The following is a 22671-nucleotide window of genomic DNA, read 5'->3' as shown; positions in this document are numbered from 1 at the left end:
ACTGGCAGAGAGGAGGCAGCTGTGGCCTGATACTGAACAAGGACAAGAAATCAATCAGATTCTGATACATTACATTAGAATTACTGTTATGAATTTGCCCTGTTCCCAATGCAAAGCAACAACGCAGACAGTATTTCCATGTACTGCTGTCCCTCATAATGATGTCAGGTTGGCCTGTGCTATGGAACAGCCATTAAATAGATGGGAATACTAAATGACCCTGACTACAGAGAGTTGCCACCACACCTAAAAGAATCTATCAATACATATAGATTAAGATACAGATATAGATATATCAATATAGCCTACATATAAATACAAATACAGTTACAGATATACTGTAGATATATTGATACAGTTGCAGATATAGATATAGATACAGTTAAAGATATAGTTACAGGTAGATTTAGATACAGATACAGTTACATATAGATATAAATATAAATACAAATGCAGTTACAGATATAGATACAGTTACAGATGCAGTTACAGATATAGATATAGATACAGTTAAAGGTATAGTTACAGATATTGATACAGATGCAGATATAGATATAGATACAGATACAGTAACAGATATCGATATCGATATAGTTACAGTTATAGTAACAGATACAGTTACAGATATATATATATAGATATCATCAACAACCATACATCATAGTTTTCACTCCTCTCACTTTCCCCTTCTTTTTCCTCAGACTACTGATATTACTACAGCATTCCAGAATCCCTTCTTCATAGGATTTGCACTAGATCTGGCCTGACTACCCTGTTTACATTTCATTGTAGATTGTATATGCTACTACTTTCACAATTATTGAAAATGTATTTTTATCTCCCTGCTGTTTTGATATACTATATGTATGTAAATTGGTGTGTAATTTCAGTCTGTAAATGACTGCGAAGCACTAATAAAAGCTACTACTACTACAGATATAGATAGTTACAGACAAATATAGTGTTACAGATACAGTTACACATATTAATATACTGTAGAGTTACAGTTATGGATATAGATACAATTACAGTCACAGACATAGATATATCTATATCAATAACTGTATATACAGTTATAGATATAGATATACATAGATGTAGATGTAGTTGTAGATAGATATTGGGATATTGGCAGGCATTAACACTCAGTACAATGACCATAATTGATGAATGGAGAATATTAACCTGCCTCTATCTGTCACAGCTTGGAACACAGGCAGAGCTAACAGCATACAAAGCTCCCATGCCCTGCTGTGGACCATCTCATATTACATGTAATTGACATTTCATTATCTCATCCAGTCTCAATTGTTCGTGTGTCATGTGAGATTTGCCCATGGATTTAGATTTACAGTGGGAACCATAATAACATTGTTGTGCCTTGGCATTAACATGGCATGCAAACTCCAAACCATGTTTACAGGCAAGCAGGAGCCAGGGAGGTGATAAAGAGTCGGGGTTTGTGCTTTGTGAATGACTGTGTGCATTCAGGTTTGTGTGTGCAAACAAATGAATGGCACGGGTGTGTGAGGTCTGTTTGGAGAGAGATGATGATATTTTGCATTTAGTCACAATCCACGGCCCTAGATGAAGAAACAGTTATAAGTCACAGTTACTGAAGTTACCACCTTCTACAGGAAGTGATGACTTCCGGCTGCTGTGTGATATTTCATAGAAACACACACACACACACACACACACAGCTTCCCTATCACAAACACTGAGCACACCAGCTCACCAGTCGGGGCTCTGGTTATCAAATAATAGCATCATCATGTCAGGCCGAAGTGAGCTTGCCAACACGGGAGACAATCTACTTCAAGCACCTGATCAGGTATGGACCGGACTGTGGAGGATGTTCAGTTGATTTCTTCATTGTTGGTTTTATTTTGGCACTTTGCCAGTGGCCCAACTAGGTTATATGGCTCTGTAGCGATGGCCACACGAATGATGCAGTCAAATGTCTCTGAATATAACTGCATTTGATTGGAAAGTGTTTGTTTGTCAAGCTTTTGTAACATTCACAGAAGAAGTGTCGGGTTTTTTGTCATTTTCTTCGTGAAAACTCATAATCTCAAGCGTAAGATCAGTGTCAACTAATAGCATCAGGAAATCGAGTCACACTGTCCAAACAGCTATTTTAAGCTGCTGTGACTATGATTCATAACTTTTTTTTTGTTTTGTTAGATCAGATGCAGCATGGAACATGTTTCTCATAGGTAGCCCAGTATATCCATCTGTGTGTGTGTGTGTGTGTGTGTGTGTGTGTGTGTGTGTGTGTGTGTGCGTGTGTGTGTGTGTGTGTGTGTGCGTGTGTGTGTGTGTGTGTGTTTGTGTGTGTGTGTTTGTGTGTGTGTGTGCATGCGTACTTCTAGGATGGTGCTTCTTTTTCATGTGATTTTCCCTGGTTTATGTTTGAAGGTTGGGTGGGAGCGTGCCTCACTGCTCTCAGTCAGTTTCCTTATCAGCCACATAGAGGAAGTCTCTTACAGAAGCAGGTCCTGTGTGTCTCACAGTCTCTCCCCCAACCCCCCTCTTATTTGGGATTGTTCCGCTGTAAAACCCCAGTGTTTCTTAAGCTTATCAACACTATCTTTTGCAATTTGTGGTATGTGGGATTTGAATTGAAAGAGTTGAAAGCTGATGAGATGACAGTCGAGCGCTGAATTATTTTGCACCAAGTTGTATCATGTCATCTTTAAATATCTGTGACATTGATGCTATATGAGCTCTGTTATTACTACTAGCTTGCATTTTGCCATAAACATGCTCTGTAATTCCTCTTCTGCAGGAGAATGGCTCAGCGAGGCCCAGACACAGACAGGTAAAAACACATCATTCTCAGGTGTTATTTAGATATCTTAGGTATTTTGGATGAATTTTCATGTGTGACGTTTTCTCTCGCCCCTTGATCCTGGCAGTGTTCGCCCAGCCACACACGCAAACTGGGGATGACGAGGAGAATAAGAGACAGGAGGGTAGGCTCATCAAATCTGACCTCAGAATATCTTTGTTTAGCGCGTGCATCAGTCTCATCACTGCTTGTCTCCTCAGGATCTCAAGGAAGATGAGAACCCAGAAGAGAAAGCCAGAAGACATAAGGAGCAGGTATCATCATTCATGAGCTATAGGTTTGATCTGAACTGGCTTTTCCCCTTGCCATGCTCTCGCTCTCACTCTGTCTGTTTCCCTCTGTTTGAAGCTGAAGCCTCTGTATAAGGAGCTGCTGTACACCGTCGCTCATAAGCTGGGGAGACCGGCATCAGCCGAGGTCTTCACAGACAGCCAGCTCCGCCATTACCTCAAGGAGGTAAACACCCAAACACACACAATGCAACCCTGGAATCCTGCAGTGTAGATACTCCTGAGAGATTGTTGTCCATCACTTTGTGCTCTCTCTCTCTCTCTCTCTCTCTCTCTCTTTCTCTGCCAGGCGTTCACCATGACAGAGTCAGAGCACAGCGGGCTGATGGAGAAAGTACAGAGCACAGAGGTGAGAAAAGGGAGTCAACTTTTCTTTCCAACGCCTTTCATTTAGCGTAACATTGGAACTGATAGTCATCTTGATGCTTGAGGCAGAGGGATTATAAGAAGCAAAGTATCTAAATGACTGTCTGACCCTCACAGCCCCCCATATACTGCCTGATGGCCACTGTCAAGGAAGCCAAGGGAATCCTGGGAAAAGACATCAGTGGTAAGTTCTTGCCTCACCTCTGAAATGAACCAAACCAGTCAAAGTATTTTCCTTGCTTCTGCCCTTGATATACCCTTTTTCCCTGTGTCTTCCCTGCATATTATCTCTCTTAGACATCCTACATTGAAAGAAAATGCTTAGGGGAGCGGACTGTCCATTCTTCTTTATGGAAAAGAAGAGTTTATTCCCCAGAACAAAGATCCTGTCCCGTTTTATGAAGCCAAATGTTTTTGGTATTGAGTTGAGATGGTATTTTGATAGTGAATTGATGCTTAAGATGGTATTGTAGTACTGAGTTGGTACTTGAGATGGTATTTTGATTGTGAATTGGTACTATTTTGATAGCGAATTGATACTTGAAATGGTATTTTGACAGTGAATTGATATTTAAGATGGTATTTTGATAGTGAATTGATACTTAAGATGGTAGTTTAGTGTTTAGTTGGTACTTCAGATGGTATTTTGATAGTTAATTGATACTTGAATTGCTATTTTGATAGTGAATTGATACTTAGGATGGTATTTTCATAGTTAATTGGTACTTAAGAGAAAAACATTGAGTTGCATAACACTTTATTCTGTGGTCTTTGATATTTTTTAAGAATTACTGTGCCTGACAGGTTGTGTCTATTGCTCATGTAGCTCACTTTGAATGATTAAATGAGGTCATGTTACATATCACGGAGCACTATGCATGACCTCTGGTGTGTTTTCACGCAGGTTTCAGCGACCCATACTGCCTGCTGACCATCCTGGAGGATGAGAAGGAGAGTCGGGCGCGGCGATCCAGAGCCAAACCCCGTAAATCTGTAGTGAAGGACGCTGTGTCAGACGAGAAAATCTACCAAACAGAAATAAAGAAGCAGACTCTGAACCCCATCTGGAACCAAACCTTCGTACTGTGAGTCTAGATATGTGTGTGTGTGTGTGTGTGTGTGTGTGTGTGTGTATTTGTGTGTGATGAATCAGGTTTGAACTTGTATTTCTAATAATTTTTTCTTTTATCTATAGAGAGTTTGAAGACACTGCCGGTGCCAGCTTCCACCTGGAGATGTGGTGAGGAAAACATATACATCTCCACTTTGTCTGCATTCCAGTTCCCATTTATTACATTTGTGTTTATTATGCCGTTGCTTTTTTTAGGGATAAGGACGAAGAGGTTTCTCTCACTCAAAAACTAGAGGAGTTCAAAACCAACTTCCATGGTTTAAGAAGGTATGACGCTCTCTCTGTGATTCATACACAAACAGGCAACCAAACAGGGCAGACTGAACATCTGTGCAAATGTTTGTACCTTTTTTTAATTGTACCCATTCAGGATGATCAAGGATGCCAAAAAGGAGAAAGGAGAGGATGATTTTTTGGGAAAGATTGTCCTAAAACTACAGGTAGTACATTTTCCAAGTTCATTTCTACTTTGTTACTCTTCACTGACTCTTTGAGACCTGGATATGTGGACTATGTGAATTATCCTAATGCAGAAAGCCCCATCCACTGGTTACTGCAAGCAGGTTAACACACACGCTAAGATTTGGACTTGAGTCACACTCGAGTCACAATTTTATTTGCTTGAAACCTGACTTGATGCATGAAGGGAAGACTTGAGACTTAACTTGGGTCCTGGTGACTTGGGCCATGACTTTGACTTGTACTTTGATGACTTGAAAAGGTTTCTAAAGTCTTGACAAAAGATCTTGTGTTTGTGTAAATGACTTTGATTGAAAGTGATGAGATTTGTTCCAGCAGACGACTGAATTTAAATTCTGTTTTCTGAATTTGTATAGAACGATTGAATTTATTGCAGTGGAAGCTGATTATAGAAATCAAACTCATGATGCTCTTACCAAGTTTTTATCCTATTAAAACCATATTGCATTGAAAAGTCCTAGATATATATATATATATTAAGATATTAAATTGATACTGGACTCTTGATTTGTTCTGACTTGACTTAAGACTTGAGCCTCAAGATTTGAGACTGACTTGGGACTCGAGCAAAGTTGACTTGGTCACACCTCTGGATACTACTTGTCCCAGGTCTGTAGTGGCTGTTTCTATCTGTCTCCCTGTAGGATCTGCACTGTACAGAAGATAACTGGTACGACCTGGAGCCAAGAACAGAGACGTATCCTGACCGGGGCCAGTGCCACCTGAACCTCAAGTTTATCCACAAAGAGGTGAGAACATCCATTCTATAACATTCCCCTGGCTTTGTACACATATGAGCTATTCATTTATACATGAGGAAGTGTGTCCGCTTAAATGAAGGATGTGCACACTCTTGACTGATTTATAGTCATCAAAGAAGAAGTGTTTTTAATGACATGTTTGGTGACAACACCCATGAAATATCTGATGGTGTTTTTTTCTTATTGTACTTTGACTGTGAAACATATGCAACTGCCTCCACACATCTAAAGTCACACTAAGGACACCAGTGCTGAAGTAGAGAAATAGAATATAAGGTTATATAATATGAATCCATTCATTGCATTCACATTCTGGGTTTGCTTTATTATGCATGTACAGTATATGATGTAGTTTGTCACAAAGATTTGGAGCAATGTATACAGGATGTGAGACGTGTTTGTATGGTGTGATCGACAGAGAGACGGGACGCTGAGTGCGGGCCGGAGCGCTTATGTCAACTACTGTGGAATTCTACAGCAGTTCGTTCAGTCCTACATCTCCAAGCAGCAGGTAAGGGGGAAGCGCTCAGTCTCAGTGCTTGTTATGATGCTTATACTCATTCACACCCATTCCAACGTCTTACCCTCCCTTCATTTCTTCTCTCTCAGGGCGGCGCTCCGTGGAAAGGGGAGCTGTGTGGCGAGGGTCAGAACCTGCTGGAGCTCTACGCTACACAGAACAACCTCTCTCCTTTCCTTCAGGACCTGGCGTAAGCACCGTGTTCACATGTGATGTTATACAGGATTTTGTGTGCTTGGTTTTGGACAAGGATAGGGAATTAAAGAATACTGAATAGTCTGAATATGGATAGGGAATAGTCTGAATATGGAATAGTCTGAAAATGGATAGGGAATAGTCTGAATAAGGGATAGTTTGAATATGGATAGGGAATAGTCTGAATATGGAGTAGTCTGAATATGGATAGGGAATTAAAGAATGTGGAATAGTCTGAATATGGATAGGGAATAGTCTGAATATGGAATAGTCTGAATATGGATATGGAATAGTCTGAATATGGATAGGGAATAGTCTGAATATGGAGTAGTCTGAATATGGATAGGGAATTAAATAATATGGAATAGTCTGAATATGGATAGGGAATTAAATAATATGGAATAGTCTGAATATGGATAGGGAATTAAAGAATGTGGAATAGTCAAAATATGGATAGGGAATTAAAGAATGTGGAATAGTCAAAATATGGATAGGGAATTAAAAATTATTTGAGAGCACAACAACTTTTAAGTTGGGAACATAAGACAGTTGGAACAATTCTGCAGCCCAATGCAAGGAGCAAGGAACTAATGCAGCACATTCGAAAGCATTCAATCTAATCAGGAAAAGATGCCAAACAAGCCACACAATGCACTTCACATTGTCATTGCCGTGCCGTTTTCTACTTCCGTCACACTTCTGAGTTGGTGTGTGGATGTGTGTGTGTGCCCCTGGCAGGAAGTGGGTGGCTTACAGTAAGCTGTACCAGAGTTTAGAGGTGGACTCGTCGGTGCTGCTGCAGCAGCTCACCAGTATAGAGTACCACTGGCACCAGCAGGAGCTGCCTTACCAACAGGTACGGCTGCTGAGATCTACTGCCACCTCCTACCATGTGAGACAGAATCAGTCCTGGCTGAGATGTTAGGGAACCAAGGTGTTTGGTACCTTTGTTTTACTTTTGCTTTACTTATTTCATAAGATAATTCTTCTTTAGAGAGATTTTTTTTTGTCTGTAGACTGTTTAGTCTAGGTTTTGTTCTCTGTAAACTGAAATGTAGCAACTGCCCCTGCTAAATGAAGGAAGTCTTAGGTAAAATTGTGAAATGCTTCAGTTCAGCATCATACTTCCAGTTGATTTGAACTGACCTCATCTAATTCTGTCATCAACCCATGTCATGTTTGTCCTCATGGCTCCCATTCATTCAGCTATAACAGGGACCATATTTGCATATATTTGTGTTCACATTCACCAGAAAACCAAACTTTCCAGTCAGCGTTGCATCCCAGGTTTAACAGGATCCTATAAAAATTCAAGAATTGTCCTTGAAGTACATGAGTGGTTGATGGAAGTGTTTTAATTTGTGAGTAGAAACAGGAACTCGGGGACTCTCTTCATGGTTTCCTGCAATACGGACTCTGTCTGGTGTCCAAATACAGAGACATCTTCCCCGCAACTCAGACCGCTACTCCTAAACTACACACACTGCTCAGGTACACCTCATTTTCTGTGTATGCAGAATTGCTGGCCCAGTTGTTTGCATGTTCAGGATACAGATTTAGCAATACATGAGTGTGCTTTTTTTTTTCAGAATCTTAGTCCAGATCTGTAAGACTCGGGCATTTCAGAAACTGAACCCAGCTCAGTTTGAGCTGCAGGATGAGGTCAGCGATGCTATACAGGTCAGGAATCATCCTAATAACACCATTGATCGCATTAGTCATTATCCTAATCATATGATAGTTTGATTTTCGGTGTAAATGTATTAAATGACCTTTAATTACTCATGATATAACTTTTCATGTCTTCCTCAGGTAGGAACACAGGAGTGGTTCACCATCAAAAAGGGTTTGCATCAGCCAATGACTAAGGTAAAGACGTCATGAAAGCCTCCATACCGTATATGGATTTACGGCTTACATGGTTTTCCCCATTTTATTTCTCCTTTTCACAGCGGTCATCTCTTGACTCTTGATTTACTTTTTCAATCATGCTGTCATGCAGGACCTGTCAGAGATTGTGAGCGCCCTCTCCAGGTTGATCGGGGAGGTGCAGGAAGACATCAAGCACAGCAAGGACATCTGGAACAGGGTGTTTGTCAGGTGAGGCGGGGCAAAGCCACATGGGAGTTTTCACTGATTCAAAGTAGAGAAGATAGAGAGTGCTTCTATTAGGTTTTTAATCATATATCTATTTCTCTCTCCTCACTATAGTGCTGTGCAATTGGATGTGTTCACTGTAGTCTATCACAGGCTTGACTCCTTGGTAAGTGGCAAAAGGAAATGTTTGAGTTCCTTTAGGCTAAATACCCTCCCATTGGTTTTATTAGCTGAACCCTAGCAGGCTTCCTTTTCTCATGCCTCAATCTCTCCTCTCCTCTCCTCCCCTCCTCTATAGCTAGCTGAGGAGGTGAGGGACACCATATCCCTGACGGAGGGACAGATGGAGCAGCCTCTCGCCAACAGCCTGTTCCCCCTTTACCTGAGCCTGCAGGCCATCCACAAAGAAAAGGCCTTCTTACAGAAGAGGTTAGACATCCAGAAGTCCCTCACACATACTCGCACTGCATTCAGCTGCATTCAGGAACATGTGATGTGATGTCAGGAGCTTGTTGCTGTTGTTTCAGAGGGCTGCTAGAGCTGACGAACTTCCACGAGGGCTTCAGAGAGGCTCTGCCTTACTGGCTGAACCAGGCGTTCAGCACCACCCAGGACAGAGTGGAGAGAGCTGTGCAGGTCGACCAGGTGACACACTTTACTCTGTGCATTTGCCCTTTAGTATTTTATTCATTTACTGTTCATGTTTGTATCCATTGCTTGCGTTTTCATTGCTTTATTTTTATGTAAAGCACTTGCAATGCAAGGTATTATTATTATTCCTCCATAGTCATAACATCTTAAAACTGCTTTTTTTTCATTGAAAAGTCCTTCTTATAATTTGTTGTGTTCTCATTTGGTTCTTTTTCTTGGTGTCTCCTTTGTGCCATTTTAAATGTAGCCTATGTTTTTACTGTTTCAGTTTTCTTGTATATATGATATTGATGTTACTCTATTTTTTGTAACTCATGTTTTTTTTTTGTTTAGTTTTTCTTGATGTAAAGCACTTTGTAACTTTGTTTTGAAAACTGCTATATAATAACAATCATAATAACTTGATCCATCCATTAATCCAAAGGCACATTCATCTCCTCCCTAGTCATTATTCAAATATATTCTTTAATCCCCATCTCCTCTCTTCTCCATGTTGGGCCCAGCTCCAGCCCCTGCAGTCTGGTGGGGCGCCCATAAAGCACAGCTCATCAGCAGTGGACCTGGTGGCTTGTGTCCAGCCCATCTGCCACCTGTGGGAGCAGCTGTCCTGGCCCGACCCCGAGGAGGCCTTCATGCTCATGGTCAAGCTCACCGAGGTACACGAGGGTTCCAGTTCACATGGTACATCGCTCGGGTTATGTGCACCTTTACTGTATCTGTTAACAGCTTGTTGTGTGTGTTTTCAGGATGTGTGTAAGATTGTGGTGACCTACTGTAGTATCCTGAAGGAGAGGGTCAGGGTGCTGTCTAAGGACTCCGACCACGGCAGCGGCATCAACATGGTGAGGAGAAGACACTTAATATCTCCATTCAAATCTTTCCAGCCCTACATAACCACAAATCTCAAATCGCCACTCTCCCCGTCTCTCTCCATAGCTATGTGTGGTGGTGAATGACCTGGAGCACCTACGGTCCGTCCTGACCCGTCTCCCCACCCAGCTGAACTGGGCGGGGCTTCGCGAGCGGACCCGTCACGTGATAGGGGAGAGCCAGTTCCACAACACGCTGCCCTCGCAGCTCCAGCAGGCCCAGGGCGTCCTGAGCCGGGAGATCCGCTCCGCTCTGGACACCCTTGGGAAACAGGTGCGTGAATGTGGGTTTGGGAGGAGAGGAGGCAAGGTATCAAGGATGAAAGGGGATGATGATCAGGTTATGCTTAAATCCTCGTCTCCTCTCTCTCTTTCTCTCCAGCTGAACACGGACATTGAGACTCATGTGAGAAGCATGTCGACCAGGCGCAGGATTCCCTCCAAGTCCACAGAGGATGTGAGTGACCCAGCATTGCCAGTTTGTTATCACACAAACCGACACAAGATGCCTGTTGTGCTCATTTTATACCCAGCTTCTCTGCCTCCTTTCTGTTTTAGGCTGTGGTTCCTCTGATGCGCTATCTGGAGAAGGAGCTGCAGTATATGAACGAAAACCTGGTTCAAGAGAACTTCAATAGGTACTGGGCCTGCTTATCACCTTTGTACAAACTAACTGGTAGTAGCTGAGACATTTGTCAGCCAAGAGTAACATTCCAGGCGATGTAGAGGGACAATTCTTCCTTCTTTCCTGGTCAAATCCCTGCTAAAGGCAATGTTGCCAATCTCCATCAACTCATAAAGCTGTATCATCATTTTCTCCCCCATCTCCAGTCTGCTGACCCCTCTGTGGATTAACTCAGTGAAGATCCTCTACCAGGTGGCTACTCACCATCCGCAGCAAGAGGGGCTCATGGTGTTCTGCCAGAGATTGCTGTACACGCTCCAGGTCAGTCCACAAGCATGTGGATAACGTCAGTACTAGGGTAGAAGGATGCAGCTGAGTCAGAAGTATGTACTTGAGGACTGCATTTACACTTCAGGCATTTAGCCGATGTTATTGACCTTATCCAGAGTGAGCATGTGCTTGAAACCTGACCTTCTGGTAATGGGACAGCCTCTATAACCACTAGGCCACTTTGTCACGGTGCTGATTTGTCAAACTACACTCAAAGTTGGATCATTTCTTAGTATATGCACGTGACAGATAGTGTGCGCGGACTTGACTTCATGTCTCATTTTCGTCCCTGGAGAAGGAGACACCCTTCAGTTTAGACTCAGTGACTGTGTTGTGTGTGTTTCAGTGCCTGGAGCAGTGCTTCCATGCCGAGGGAAACGGACTCCCGCTGGACAAACTCCACTCTGATGAGTATAAAGTGAGTCACTAGAGGCCAGTTTAGTTCTTTTTTCCATTTCATTGAATCGTACCCGTTTCGTGAGCACACCTGCCCTTAGACCAAAGTGCAACAGTTTAGACTTCTTTTATATTACAACATCTTTCTCGTTTCTCTCCAGACTCTGAAGGCTCACCTGGCCCACAACGCTCTCAGCAGTCGGCAGCTCGTGGAGAAATTCCTCGAGAGGAAAGTATGGGAGCAGGTGAGACTGACCGCCGAACCCAAACTCATGTGAACTTGTGCACGTTTTGCGTGAGTTTGCTCACGCTCGCTTTCCATTTCCCTCTCCCTCTAACCATGTGCGCACAACAGAAAGTGTACAGCGGAGAGAAATACGGCGCCGTCACCCTCCTCACATCCTACAGGAGATCTGACCACAGACTGCGGGTTGAGGTGTTGAATGCTGCCAACCTCCTACCAATGGACTCTAATGGTGAGCGAACACACAGAACAAACACAAACACGTGGATACATACATTGGATACCAGTGTTTTGATGGTTTGGTCTTGTCCAGGTTTCAGTGATCCATTTGTGCAGCTGTGTCTGGAGCCTCGCCACATGTTCTCCGAGGTGGAGCCTCGCAGTACTCAGATCAAGAGCTGCGATCTCAACCCCCTTTTTGATGAGGCCTTTGAATTGTAAGTCACCATTGTTGTCCATCTCATATCTGTCTCTATTCTTCCTGGATTGCATTTTGATTCTCCTGTGTACTCTATTCTCATTCATTCTCTTTTTACCTCCTTTATCTCCACCTTCCACTCTGTCCTTGGTCACATATTCCCATATTTCCCCCTCCACCATCCCTCCACATCGCAGCCTGGTGTCGTTGGAGCAGTGCCAGGCTCCAGGGGCTTGCCTGGTGGTGACGGTGCTGGACCACGACACCCTGAGGACAGATGACTTTGAGGGCGAGGCCTTCCTGGCCCTGAAGGCCGTGCCGGGGGTCGGCGGCGCAAAGGAGGAAGTGGTGGACGGAGTCGCCCTCCAGCCGGACGCCTCCCCCGCTCAGATACGCTTGCCTCTGATGCATCCTAAACCCAATGGTATGAGCTGGCATTTGTTTGAGACTGGCTGCCAGTAGGTGAAGCAAGTTTGGATTTTTATTTTAAAAACAGGGCTGTTTTGGTAAGGTTTTAACTAGGGGCTATACCGATATATCTTTCATTAAAAAGCCAGTCAGTGTCATCCACCTCCGATATGACGATACCCAATGTAAATGCAAATGCAGGAATCAACCCAACTGAACCATTCTGGAAATTCAAGCTTAGTTGATGCAATCAATAATTTGTTTCTCTGTGTCTGTTTTCCAGATGACGGCATTCTGAAGTTACTGGAGTCGAGGAAAGGAGAGAGGGATGCGCAGGCCTTTGTGAAGAAGCGACGACAGAGAGAGAAACAGTCCCAGGAGGGGATTCAGCCATAAGAAATACACACAGACCACGTCTTCCTCCAAAAATATACAATTTGTTTTAATGATCTATACCAAAAATCCACTCCGAATGAAACACTGGTGTTGGATGAGTTGTGTGGGTGGTGTGGACGGTATGCTGAGCATGGGTTTACCAGACCATCACAGTGATCATGAACACTCACACACACACCCTTATAGCTCCATCTGCTTCCTGATAACCTTGTCTAATCAGTGCAAGAGAAAAGTATGACATCACTTAACTATGTATATATAATATATATATTAGACTACATTTGACACGCTGTGAAATGTCAAAGATTACTACAAATGTAAAAATTTTGGCAGAGAAACCTGTGATACATTGATTTATAGAGTAGAAAAAGCGCTGGTTTTGACAAAAACAAATTCGTATGTCTGAGTTAACATGAAAAGCGTTAAACTAAAAATGAAAAAATATAATATGTAATTTCAAAGACTACACTAGTTGACTGAGTACATTTGTCTTGATTGTGTTAACATGCTCCTCTCTTCCAGTTAACATAGAAGAATATTACAGAGAAAACCTGAGTGCTTTAACAGAGGCCATCTGTTGTAAATTCCAAAAACAAATATTACTATATTTTTTAAATATTTTTTGTTATTATTATCAAACATTAATCACCGATTTTTAAATTTGTTTTGCTAAAAAAAAAAAAAAAAACAACTATGAAAAATAGAAAATGAAAATTCAACAGTAAAGGCATAGGCTAGACATGCGCTACCAGCGGACTGGTATTATGGCCCCCATTGGCTGTAGCATTATGGGATAGTCTGTCTGGATGAAGCTGAATATGCCCTTTACTTTTTATTCTGAGTCAGACCTGTTTGTTTTGTTAACATGGATCAACATAAGATAGGAGTTAGTATTGTGCATTTGAATGTTTCATGGTTTGGGTTAAAGAAGAAATAACTGCAGGTCTTTGGGTTATTTTCAGTAGTCCAGAACAGGGCTAAAGAACAGTGTGCTGGTCAAGAGTCACAATAGATAAATCCTAAATTACATGATGAAGAGCTTTTACCCCTTGACCAGCACACTAAGCTGGCCATTCATCAGTATACCTCGTCTTACAAGTACAAAACCTGATCAGTGCTTGTGTTGTAGCCAAATTTTAAAACGGACCTCGACATAATTGTGATTAGCGATTATTAAGATACTAGGCTGGTCTCTGTGGAATCAGGACTGACTGGTCTGGAATCAGCGTTGTGGCGGGCTGGGCTGTGATCAGGTCAAGAGAGCTGGTCCAGGGTCTGTTCGGGGCAGAGGGGGCACTCTGTAGAGGTGGAGCAGCTGTCGCACTGTAGTCCGTGGCCACAGGGCAGAGACACCGAGCCCTGCTCCCCACACGTCACGCAGCACTGCCTCTGCTTCCTGTACACCACCTTGGGACAGACAGGCAGAATACAGCTAAATTGAAATTGGCAACTGACCGTCTAAAAAGATAATGTTAGTGGTAATGATGTAACCCAGGACTCTACATCTACTGATCCTCCACCTACGACTAAGAAACGGCGCACGGAAAACTTGTGCATGACTGTTCCCGGCACCGAATAAATATTGGCTCAGCATTTATCCTTGGTGTAGTAGAGACCAAAGAAAATAATATAAAATACCTGTTCAGAGCACATAGCTCAAATGAAATTAATGAAGCGGCGGAAATAAGCTGTCAGTGCCCGGACACAGTAAAAGAAGGGGAGAGGTTGCAAGGCTGACGGAAAGCAGTTGCCTTGGAAAAAGTGCATCACCTGGCTTATTTTTGCAGTGGGAAGCTTTATAAAGTTGAGAAAAGGAGGAGTGCATGTGATGCTGGCCACTTTTTGTGAGCTGCTCAATCAGCTGAGAGTTTAGGACAACAACAGCAACAACCAAAATGCAGAACGGAGAAAAGTATAAAGTATAATGGTTGGTAGTAGTTGTTATTCTGATCATCAAGAGTCAGTATGGGAGCACGTTGGCTGTGTTGTGGGAGTTTCTACTAAGTTTCAGAGAGTTGGACACAAGTAATGCTTGCTGACAGTGGCAGCTAAATATCACTGCTGCCGGGTGAAAACCTTGTGTCTCCAAAATATCAACTTTTCAGGAACTAAGAAAAATAGCCTTGTTTTCAGCTTGACCACCGTTTTGAGTTTATCCAATTGCTTTTGAATAGATTTCATCAGCATTAGGGTGGTGGAATTTGCTCATCCTGTAGAGGACCATGTGATCCTTCAATTGAAGTTAACATGAAAATCACCAAAATTGGAGTTACAAAGCTTTCACCCACAGTGGCAATATCACAGATTTCATATTTTGTTATATGCATATGTTTATATAACCCCACTTGTTTATATTCTATTTTATGTTTATATTATATAGTGCTGCTGTGTTGTATTTCTTTTACTCCTGTAATGACCCAACTTCTTTGTGGGGATCAATAAACGTTCATCTTATCTTATCAGAACATACCATGTAGGGTCTCCAGGTTGACTGCAGTAAGGTAGGAGTGTGTTATTACCTGTTCCACGGCGTGTAAACAGCTACAGAGCTGGGCCTGCAGGCTGAGGACCGACTCCAGCGGCAGTCTGTGCAGTAGCTGGAGTTGGTGCAGTGCTAGATGGGGGTTGTCTCCACTTCTCAGGCACTCCAACGCCTCCTGCAGGAGGGAGGCCTGCCTCTGCGCCTCCTCCTCAGCCTGCCTGGCTCTCTCCGCCTCCATGGCTAACCGTGCTGCGTGGGCGCGAGACTCCTCCGCGTCCGCTTTCAGTGCTGCCCACGACTACAGGAGAAGGTATAAACAAATCCGTACAGAAAACAAATGAATCACACCAATCAATATCGGCATACACAAACATGCTGGTGATTGCACTAACTCAAACACACGCAGCCATATCAGACACGTGCACACACACCACTACCTACCTACCTGTGCAGTGTGCCTCCAGCTGTGATCCCACTGCTTCAGTGTCCTGTGAGCTTCCTCCAGCTCCTGTTTGAGCCTGGCGGTCTCTGCGCTGGGGCCGGAGGGCAGCAGGGTGGGGGGGGTGCCTGGGGAACCCTGGCCTGAGGGGAAGTGCTCCCAGATACTACTGCTCATACCATTCAGACCTGCAACGGAGAGAATAAGAGATAAATATCAGCAACACCATGTCACCCCACACCGCACAAAACTTCACTGATTCCTTTGATCAAGTTCCACAAACCTAAAGAACTATGAGCTGGTCCCAGGAAGCTACTCTCCGATTGGCCGGGTTGCGACAGGTGGGTGGAGAAGAATGGGGATGCGTGCGGTCTGATTGGGGGAGAGGGCGAAGGCGAGCTGAAAGGGGCGGAGCTGCTGAGAGATCCTGGGATATTGACTGGGGCAGAACTCTGAAGCTGGTTTCCTCCTGCAAGGACAAGGGAAATAGTTATCAGGAGTGTGTGAGTGTTGTGTGTGTCCATGTGTGTTGCAGTGTATGTACACGTGTTGAAAAATATATGTAGTTCTGTGTGTTCATGCTTGTGTCTGTTCAATACCTAGCATCACTCCCACACTAGGCAGAGCAGAGCCGCTCTCCAAGCTCCTCTCCAAGGCCGACACACCGAAATCATTCAGGTCAAGATCATCCAAGGCTGACTCTACAACAGATACATACAACACCAACACACCGTTTGAGATTTACAATTACTTTTAGCACTGTTCATTATTCCAACTTGCATGTTCATTAAATGAGGATTTGAGAATTTGTGTATCTCGACTCACCGACAACTGACTCCACGGTCTCGCTGGTGGGGTAGAAGGGCAGGGCGTTGGCGTTCATGCCTGAGGTGATGCCTGGTCCCGGGGGTCCGGGAGGGGCGGGGCTGGGCGGGGTGGCAGCCAGGCTGGAGGGGATGCTGGAGGACAGACTCAAAGGGCTGCCCACCGGCAGAAACACCAGCAAGTCCTGAAGGAGACAGGATACGTGGCATTTGGGGAGAAAAAGGCGTGGGCCTTGTGTCCCTGCAGCAGGATTACAGTAATAACCAGAAAAGTATGTTTCCTGGAGAAAATGTGTGGACTAGCTGAAAGCAGCTGGCAGTGTGTTTGCTTTAGCTTGAAAGGCAGTTGAATTCATTAGATTAGAGTTAAAAGACTGTTTACAGTTTTACCAACACAAGTCACTATTCACTCTCAGTCAATCATTTCTATGGGGAAAAATAAATAAAACGTATAAAGCGTTGAATACACACATCTCTTAAAGTACCCTGATATTTTGTTAGTATGGCTGAAAGTATGGAGAAGTAGTTTTAGAGTTTTAGACAGAATAATAAAAAAACAGTGGACAATAGCTTGAGTACCCTAGGGTTCAGCTAGCCCACTAACTACCCATGTGTAGATGTGAGTGCTGATTATTGTCATGCAAACCAGTAATTCTACCTGTTTGCTATGAGCCGATGCCATTTCTCTGCTGCGCTGCTCCAGAGCAAAACTCCTTTGCTTGGCCTGAAACAACAAACAAGATGCTGATGACGTGGACATAAAAACAAGCAGGACAAGCAAATGCAACAAACGTGTAGTTGCATCCGCAACTTTTGAACAGTCCCTCCCCGCGTTTATGTCCCGCCCCAACATCATGCTTCAACCTGAAATCAACTTATGGAAGCAAGACACCATCGAAATGCCTTTACCTTGAGACTTCAGTGTCATTAAAGAAATTATTTTCCTGATTTTTTTTCATCTGTTAGCATCCCATATGCCCCATATCCCAGATTTCATGTATTACTCACCTGATCCTCCCTCTCGAATCCCGGTGCCCTGCCGTACCCTCCCTCTCCAGCCCAAGGAGACAGAGGCTCTCCTCCTCCGCCCACGTCCTCACACAGAGACAAAACCCGGCCCAGCAGACCCTGCTCCGCCACACATGACCCTGCAGAAGGGGAGAAGGGGTCCCCGATAGAACCGGACCCGGGACCCGGCACCATGTTGTGCCCGCTGGGATTCGAGGAGGCGTCCTGGGCAGGAAGTGGGTCTGGAGGTCTGGGGGGTGGAGGGGAGCTGGGTATGGGAAACGACGGCTCCTCAGGAACAAACGGCTCTGGAAGAGAGCAATAATAATCTGTGAGATATTTGGAGGACATGCTAACAAAAAATATGTTCCTACCAAAAGTAGAAGACGTATGCAATATGTAATTAGAATATGAATCATCAGATGGTTGTTGAGTAGTGTTTTGAGCCTTACTTTCTACATGCGCAAAGGCACAGAAGGGCCCTCTGGGACAGCTGCCACACTGCTGCATGTCATTACACTTGGTGGATTTATAGATCTGTGGCAAAATAACAAAACAACAGACATTAATATGAATGTCTTTGATTTGTGCTGATGCTGTCCAGTTTGTGTAAACACTCTGTTGAAACGGACAAACCTCAGGGTGGAACTGTTGTTCTGTGCGTGTGTGGCAATACTGGCATCCCTCCGCTCCCTCACATTTACTGGGGTCTCCCCATTCCTCGCTGTGTTTCACTGCTGGACATGGCAACGCTCTGCGGCGGCAAGAACACACAGCATTTTTTTCACACTCTTTGACCATCAAGCTGAAACAATATGTTCTTTAGGGCTCTTTATTTTACATGATGTGATGGAATACCTGTATTTGTGTTTGTGCGGACTGCGCCTCCTGTCTTTGCTGTTATGATAGTATGGGCAGGCATAACCTTGACGGCACAGGCGAGGTGGTTTTTTGCAGAGCTCTGTCTTGTAATGGGACAGCACGTAGGTGTTATCTAAAGAGCGAGAACACAGACACACAGGAGGAGACCATGAAGCAGGCAGAAGACCAGGGCTGGTCAAGAAACATCACATCAAGAAATTTGACAGTAAAATTATTGGAGTAAGTTCAAACTGAGCTGATGTGTTTTACTATAGCAATAACACCAGATGAGCTGTTGTTTACTGTGTTTATGGGTATGACGGTGATGCAATAGGTATGAGGCATGGATGAGCATCAAAGTACCCACAATCACAATAAAGAACACCCTCAAGGGTATTCCGGCTTTTATACGACAGTTACCGAAATGTGTGGGCTGTCTGAAAAGTTTTCTTCAAACTGGTGTACATACATAGGAATACAAAAACATAAGAAAACAAGACAGAACACTAACTTTTTAAAGTTTTTTTTTTCAAGTTTTATGGGAATTATCAGCACAGTCAGAAACATGTCTTGGACCAGTCAGAGCACTTGGATGAAACTATCTCTTCAGGTTACACCAGGACCCCACTTGAATTAAGCTATCATGTAGCAATCTTCTTCCCCTTCTACTCTTCAAAAAAAAAAAAAAAAAAACTCTGATTCTACAAATGCTACTTATTCCTATTAAAGACTTAGCTGATGAAGACTGTGATATACAGTGGGTTTGACTACTGTTGACAAAATGCCCTTATTGTAAGTCGCTTTGGACAAAAGTGTCTGCTAAATGACGTAATGTAATGTAAGGTAAAGCGATATCATAATTTTACCTTGCCAGCGTGGCTCCTCACTCAAGATCTTCTCTATAAGGGCAGTGCTGGCCGCCTGTCCCGACTGCCCGTCTCCTCCGCCTCCCTCTGCCGCCCCCGAGCCTCCCTGAGACTCCATCACCTGCACCTCCCTGGAAAATTCACAAGGCAAACATACAAACACCTAGAACACAGATACAGATAAACTCATACAAAGGCAAAAGACGCCGAGCTTTATTTTAAAGTTACGTTCCCTGGCGTACCTGATGTCGTAAACGGGGCTGCGCAGGTCATGTGATCCGTGAGCAAAGGCGCAGTGGGAGCCGTTCTTGCTGCAGTGGCCTTTTGCGTCCGTTTCATGGATACACGAGCCCGTCTTGTAGTAGCGGAGGTGGTATCTGCGCTCTGTGTCCCCCGCTGTCCGATGCAGGAATGGACATCTGGAATACACACATAAAATCAAATGCAAAACATGGATACATACAGACATACAGGTGTGTTACAGCATATAAATCAATTAATTAATTAAATCAATTACTGTACAATACACAATTTACAGCCCAATAAAAGTGAAATATGCTTGTTTATGTATATAGGTTTTACTGCCACAATGACTTCAATAAATTTTATTTGTATACATACACTACCAGTCAAAAATTTTGGACACACCTGATTGAATGTACTATATTATTCATTATCTTAAAGCCATTTTGATCTAAAGGCTTATGCTTAAATGCTTGAAATTTGTTTTTTAGACAAATATAAATATAAATTAAATATAAATAAATAAAAAGTTGATCCTATGTATGAATTTCTTTCCAAAGCCTTTGCCTTTCCATCAAGGCGAAGGGCGGCTACTTCATAGAATCTAAAATATAAGATAGTTTTGATTTGTTTAACACTTTTTTGGTCACTGAATAATTCCATCTGTGTTATTTCAAAGTTTTGGTGTCTTTACTATTATTCTAAAACGTGAAAAATGCCTGTGTCCAAACTTTTGACTGGTAGCGTAAATATTTCAGTGCTCTTTCCACCTCTGTGTAAGGGTGTATTTTCTCTTTCTCTGTGCTAAAAGCCATAATCAGTGCTGAGAGCTAGAACAGGAATAGTCTGAATAGTTCACTCTGCACTCTAACAAGTGATGAGCCATCAGCATGTGTCAAAGACATCACAGTCTAACCCTGTATCAACATGCATCTTCTACATTTGCATTTGTGTTTAAATGCCAACCAATTGTTGTCGTCGAGGTCGCAAAGGCTCAGCACATTTCTAAATGAGACCCATGGGTGGGAGAACAGCCATGTTCAACTGCTAATGTCCACGGTGAATAGTGTGCATCAGAGACTATTCATCTGAGGTGTTCGACCTGACTGACAATCGTCAATAGGGTGTATCCTCGCTCAGTAACTTCACTGACTTCCCTTCCCATCTGAAAAGGGGCTTTTATAGCAACTGCTTTGTCATGCAATCAACTGTATATTCAGCTGAATCACATGAACAATTCAAGATTCAAATGTAGGAAGCTTCCTTATGTCAGAGATGAAATAGTGATGATGTACTGGACACCAGCAAACTTTAACCATTTATAGTAAAAACAATCCTTAAACTAGGATTTATACTGGTGTTTTGTTTTTCTTTCTTCCATAACTGCTCATAATTACTAGTTTTCTGACCCTGTGGTTCTCAAAGTGTTCTTTGAGAACCACAGGGTCAGGGTCAGGGTGTTCTCTAAGACCTCCAGGAGACCTTAAGAGGGTTCCAGGGTGTCCCCAGCAAAATCCAAATAGTTATTTTCAATAAAATTCAATTCAGTACAAATTATACCAATTATAAAATGTATAAGAATCACTATCGTAAGCATATGTTTCACTCTAACAACTATAATCTCCCTAGATACAGCGTAGACAGCTATAGAATTCAATACTAAACCAACAACAAAAATTGCCTGGGATAATATCTTGTCAAATGGGGGGGTCTGTGGCCTTACGCGGAGTGCAGTGAAACTCTGTGATCTTAGGTGCACTCACTCATCTCCATCGGGGCAGGTGCCTGTTCCCTCATCATATTTGGTACAGTAGACGTCTGGGCTGTAGTTGAAGGTCCCGTCCCGTCTGCGGATGGGCCTGCGGCGCCGCTGGTTCAGGAAGTGCCAGTGGAAACAGGCGAAAGGCCGGTGCTGTGTACATTTATGCTGCACAAACAGAGGGCACTGCTCAGTTCTGAACTCCTTCAGATATCTGGGAGAGAGGGAAACAAGGAGGGAGAAGGGAATACATTGACAAACTTATTGCCTTTTACAGCAAACCTGCACTTATACATCCACTTCCACCTGTAAATATGTCAATGAAGAGGCTGCATCTTTATTTGCTGTATTATTTTCAATAGGTTTGGTTGTTGTAATAATTTCTTCCATACTCTCTGCTTGTCTTCTTATCTATACCCTGTTCTCTGCTGCTACGACCCAATTTCCCTACGGGGATAATTGAAGATTCATCTAGTATAATCTAATACAAGTCTGTGTAGCAACAACACATATTCAGACCCACAGAACTTGATTTATGTAATGCCACAAAGCTTGTAACAAGTAATAGTGAGTAACGTTAGGCCTCCTTAACGAGACCTGCCAAACTTTCTATGCACATTAGCACTGAATAGGATTGGTTAGGCAATGTATAACAATAGCAAATTTGCCATTCACATATTTTTTCTTCATACAAGTTAGCTGTAGTTTGGTATATGCAAGTGCACGTGAGGTTGTGTACACTTTAGCTAGCTAATCCAGCTAGCTAGCTACGTACGTGTAATGTTGAGGTTTCTCGGGCTGTACGTTCAACACGGTAGCGGGAGATGTCGAGCCCCCTGCGGGCGAAGATGAGGAAGACGAGGATGGCCCCCCGGTAGTCGTCCCTCCCGAAGATGACGGGGGCTGTGTGTGTGTTTTAGACATTTTCCCCGTTTGAAGCCTATCAACAAGAACCTTGTTTTTAGCTTACTGGCTAGCTATTCTTGTTAGCTTCGAAATCCGCATTCTACAATGATGTGAGCTTGCGCAAGGCAGGAGGAAGTAGAAGCAAAGTGACAACACGGAACTATGGGGGGTGAAGTCAAATTATAATTGAACTACACTGACTTTGTAATGATTGTGAAGATCAAGAAACACACATTACACACAGCAATGAA

At 43.2% G+C, this 22671-nt stretch overlaps 2 protein-coding genes across 3 annotated transcripts; one reads left to right on the top strand and one right to left on the bottom strand.

Annotated features, from left to right (window-relative positions):
• The first annotated feature begins 1709 nt into the window (after positions 1-1709).
• On the top strand, positions 1710-13060 carry unc13d (unc-13 homolog D (C. elegans)). Its single transcript, XM_071907760.2, has 34 exons — positions 1710-1834; positions 2792-2824; positions 2922-2978; positions 3055-3108; positions 3203-3310; positions 3434-3493; positions 3628-3694; positions 4415-4595; positions 4706-4750; positions 4838-4909; positions 5013-5082; positions 5767-5871; positions 6302-6394; positions 6493-6593; positions 7337-7454; positions 7968-8089; positions 8188-8278; positions 8411-8467; positions 8601-8698; positions 8810-8861; positions 8994-9124; positions 9223-9340; positions 9850-10002; positions 10093-10188; positions 10283-10489; positions 10598-10672; positions 10774-10853; positions 11047-11161; positions 11517-11588; positions 11728-11811; positions 11922-12042; positions 12124-12247; positions 12426-12652; positions 12920-13060. The coding sequence occupies exons 1-34, from the start codon at positions 1775-1777 to the stop codon at positions 13030-13032; spliced, it is 3360 nt and encodes a 1119-aa protein (XP_071763861.1). The 5' UTR covers positions 1710-1774; the 3' UTR covers positions 13033-13060.
• Positions 13054-22501, bottom strand: unk (unk zinc finger). Of its 2 annotated transcripts, XM_078290695.1 has the most exons (15): positions 22290-22501; positions 21519-21728; positions 19755-19931; positions 19513-19643; positions 18644-18779; positions 18422-18539; positions 18238-18322; positions 17786-18093; positions 17436-17501; positions 16779-16962; positions 16553-16654; positions 16237-16422; positions 15960-16141; positions 15552-15812; positions 13054-14439 (listed from the first exon to the last, which is right to left on the bottom strand). In XM_078290695.1, the coding sequence occupies exons 1-15, from the start codon at positions 22436-22438 to the stop codon at positions 14287-14289; spliced, it is 2448 nt and encodes an 815-aa protein (XP_078146821.1). In that variant the 5' UTR covers positions 22439-22501; the 3' UTR covers positions 13054-14286. The 2 variants fall into 2 exon arrangements, with proteins under 2 accessions (XP_078146821.1, XP_078146822.1); XM_078290696.1 differs by lacking the exon at positions 13054-14439 and having other exon boundaries at positions 15592-15812; positions 15956-16141.
• Between the last annotated feature and the right edge of the window lie 170 nt (positions 22502-22671).

This window comes from Centroberyx gerrardi, chromosome 20 (assembly GCF_048128805.1).
Source record: "Centroberyx gerrardi isolate f3 chromosome 20, fCenGer3.hap1.cur.20231027, whole genome shotgun sequence".
NCBI lineage: Eukaryota > Metazoa > Chordata > Actinopteri > Beryciformes > Berycidae > Centroberyx > Centroberyx gerrardi.
This window is presented reverse-complemented; position numbering and strand designations above follow the sequence as displayed.

Excerpts from the sequence above, each read along its gene's own strand:
- unc13d (XM_071907760.2), top strand. The coding sequence starts at position 1,775 with ATGTCAGGCCGAAGTGAGCTTGCCAACACGGGAGACAATCTACTTCAA. Across the intron at positions 10,854-11,046 it reads GTTCAAGAGAACTTCAATAG|TCTGCTGACCCCTCTGTGGA; the intron begins GTACTGGGCCTG and ends CCCCATCTCCAG. Across the intron at positions 11,589-11,727 it reads TCCACTCTGATGAGTATAAA|ACTCTGAAGGCTCACCTGGC; the intron begins GTGAGTCACTAG and ends GTTTCTCTCCAG.
- unk (XM_078290695.1), bottom strand. The coding sequence starts at position 22,438 with ATGTCTAAAACACACACACAGCCCCCGTCATCTTCGGGAGGGACGACT. Across the intron at positions 16,423-16,552 it reads TAGTGTGGGAGTGATGCTAG|GAGGAAACCAGCTTCAGAGT; the intron begins GTATTGAACAGA and ends TTGTCCTTGCAG. Across the intron at positions 14,440-15,551 it reads GTTTACACGCCGTGGAACAG|GTGGTGTACAGGAAGCAGAG; the intron begins GTAATAACACAC and ends GTCTGTCCCAAG.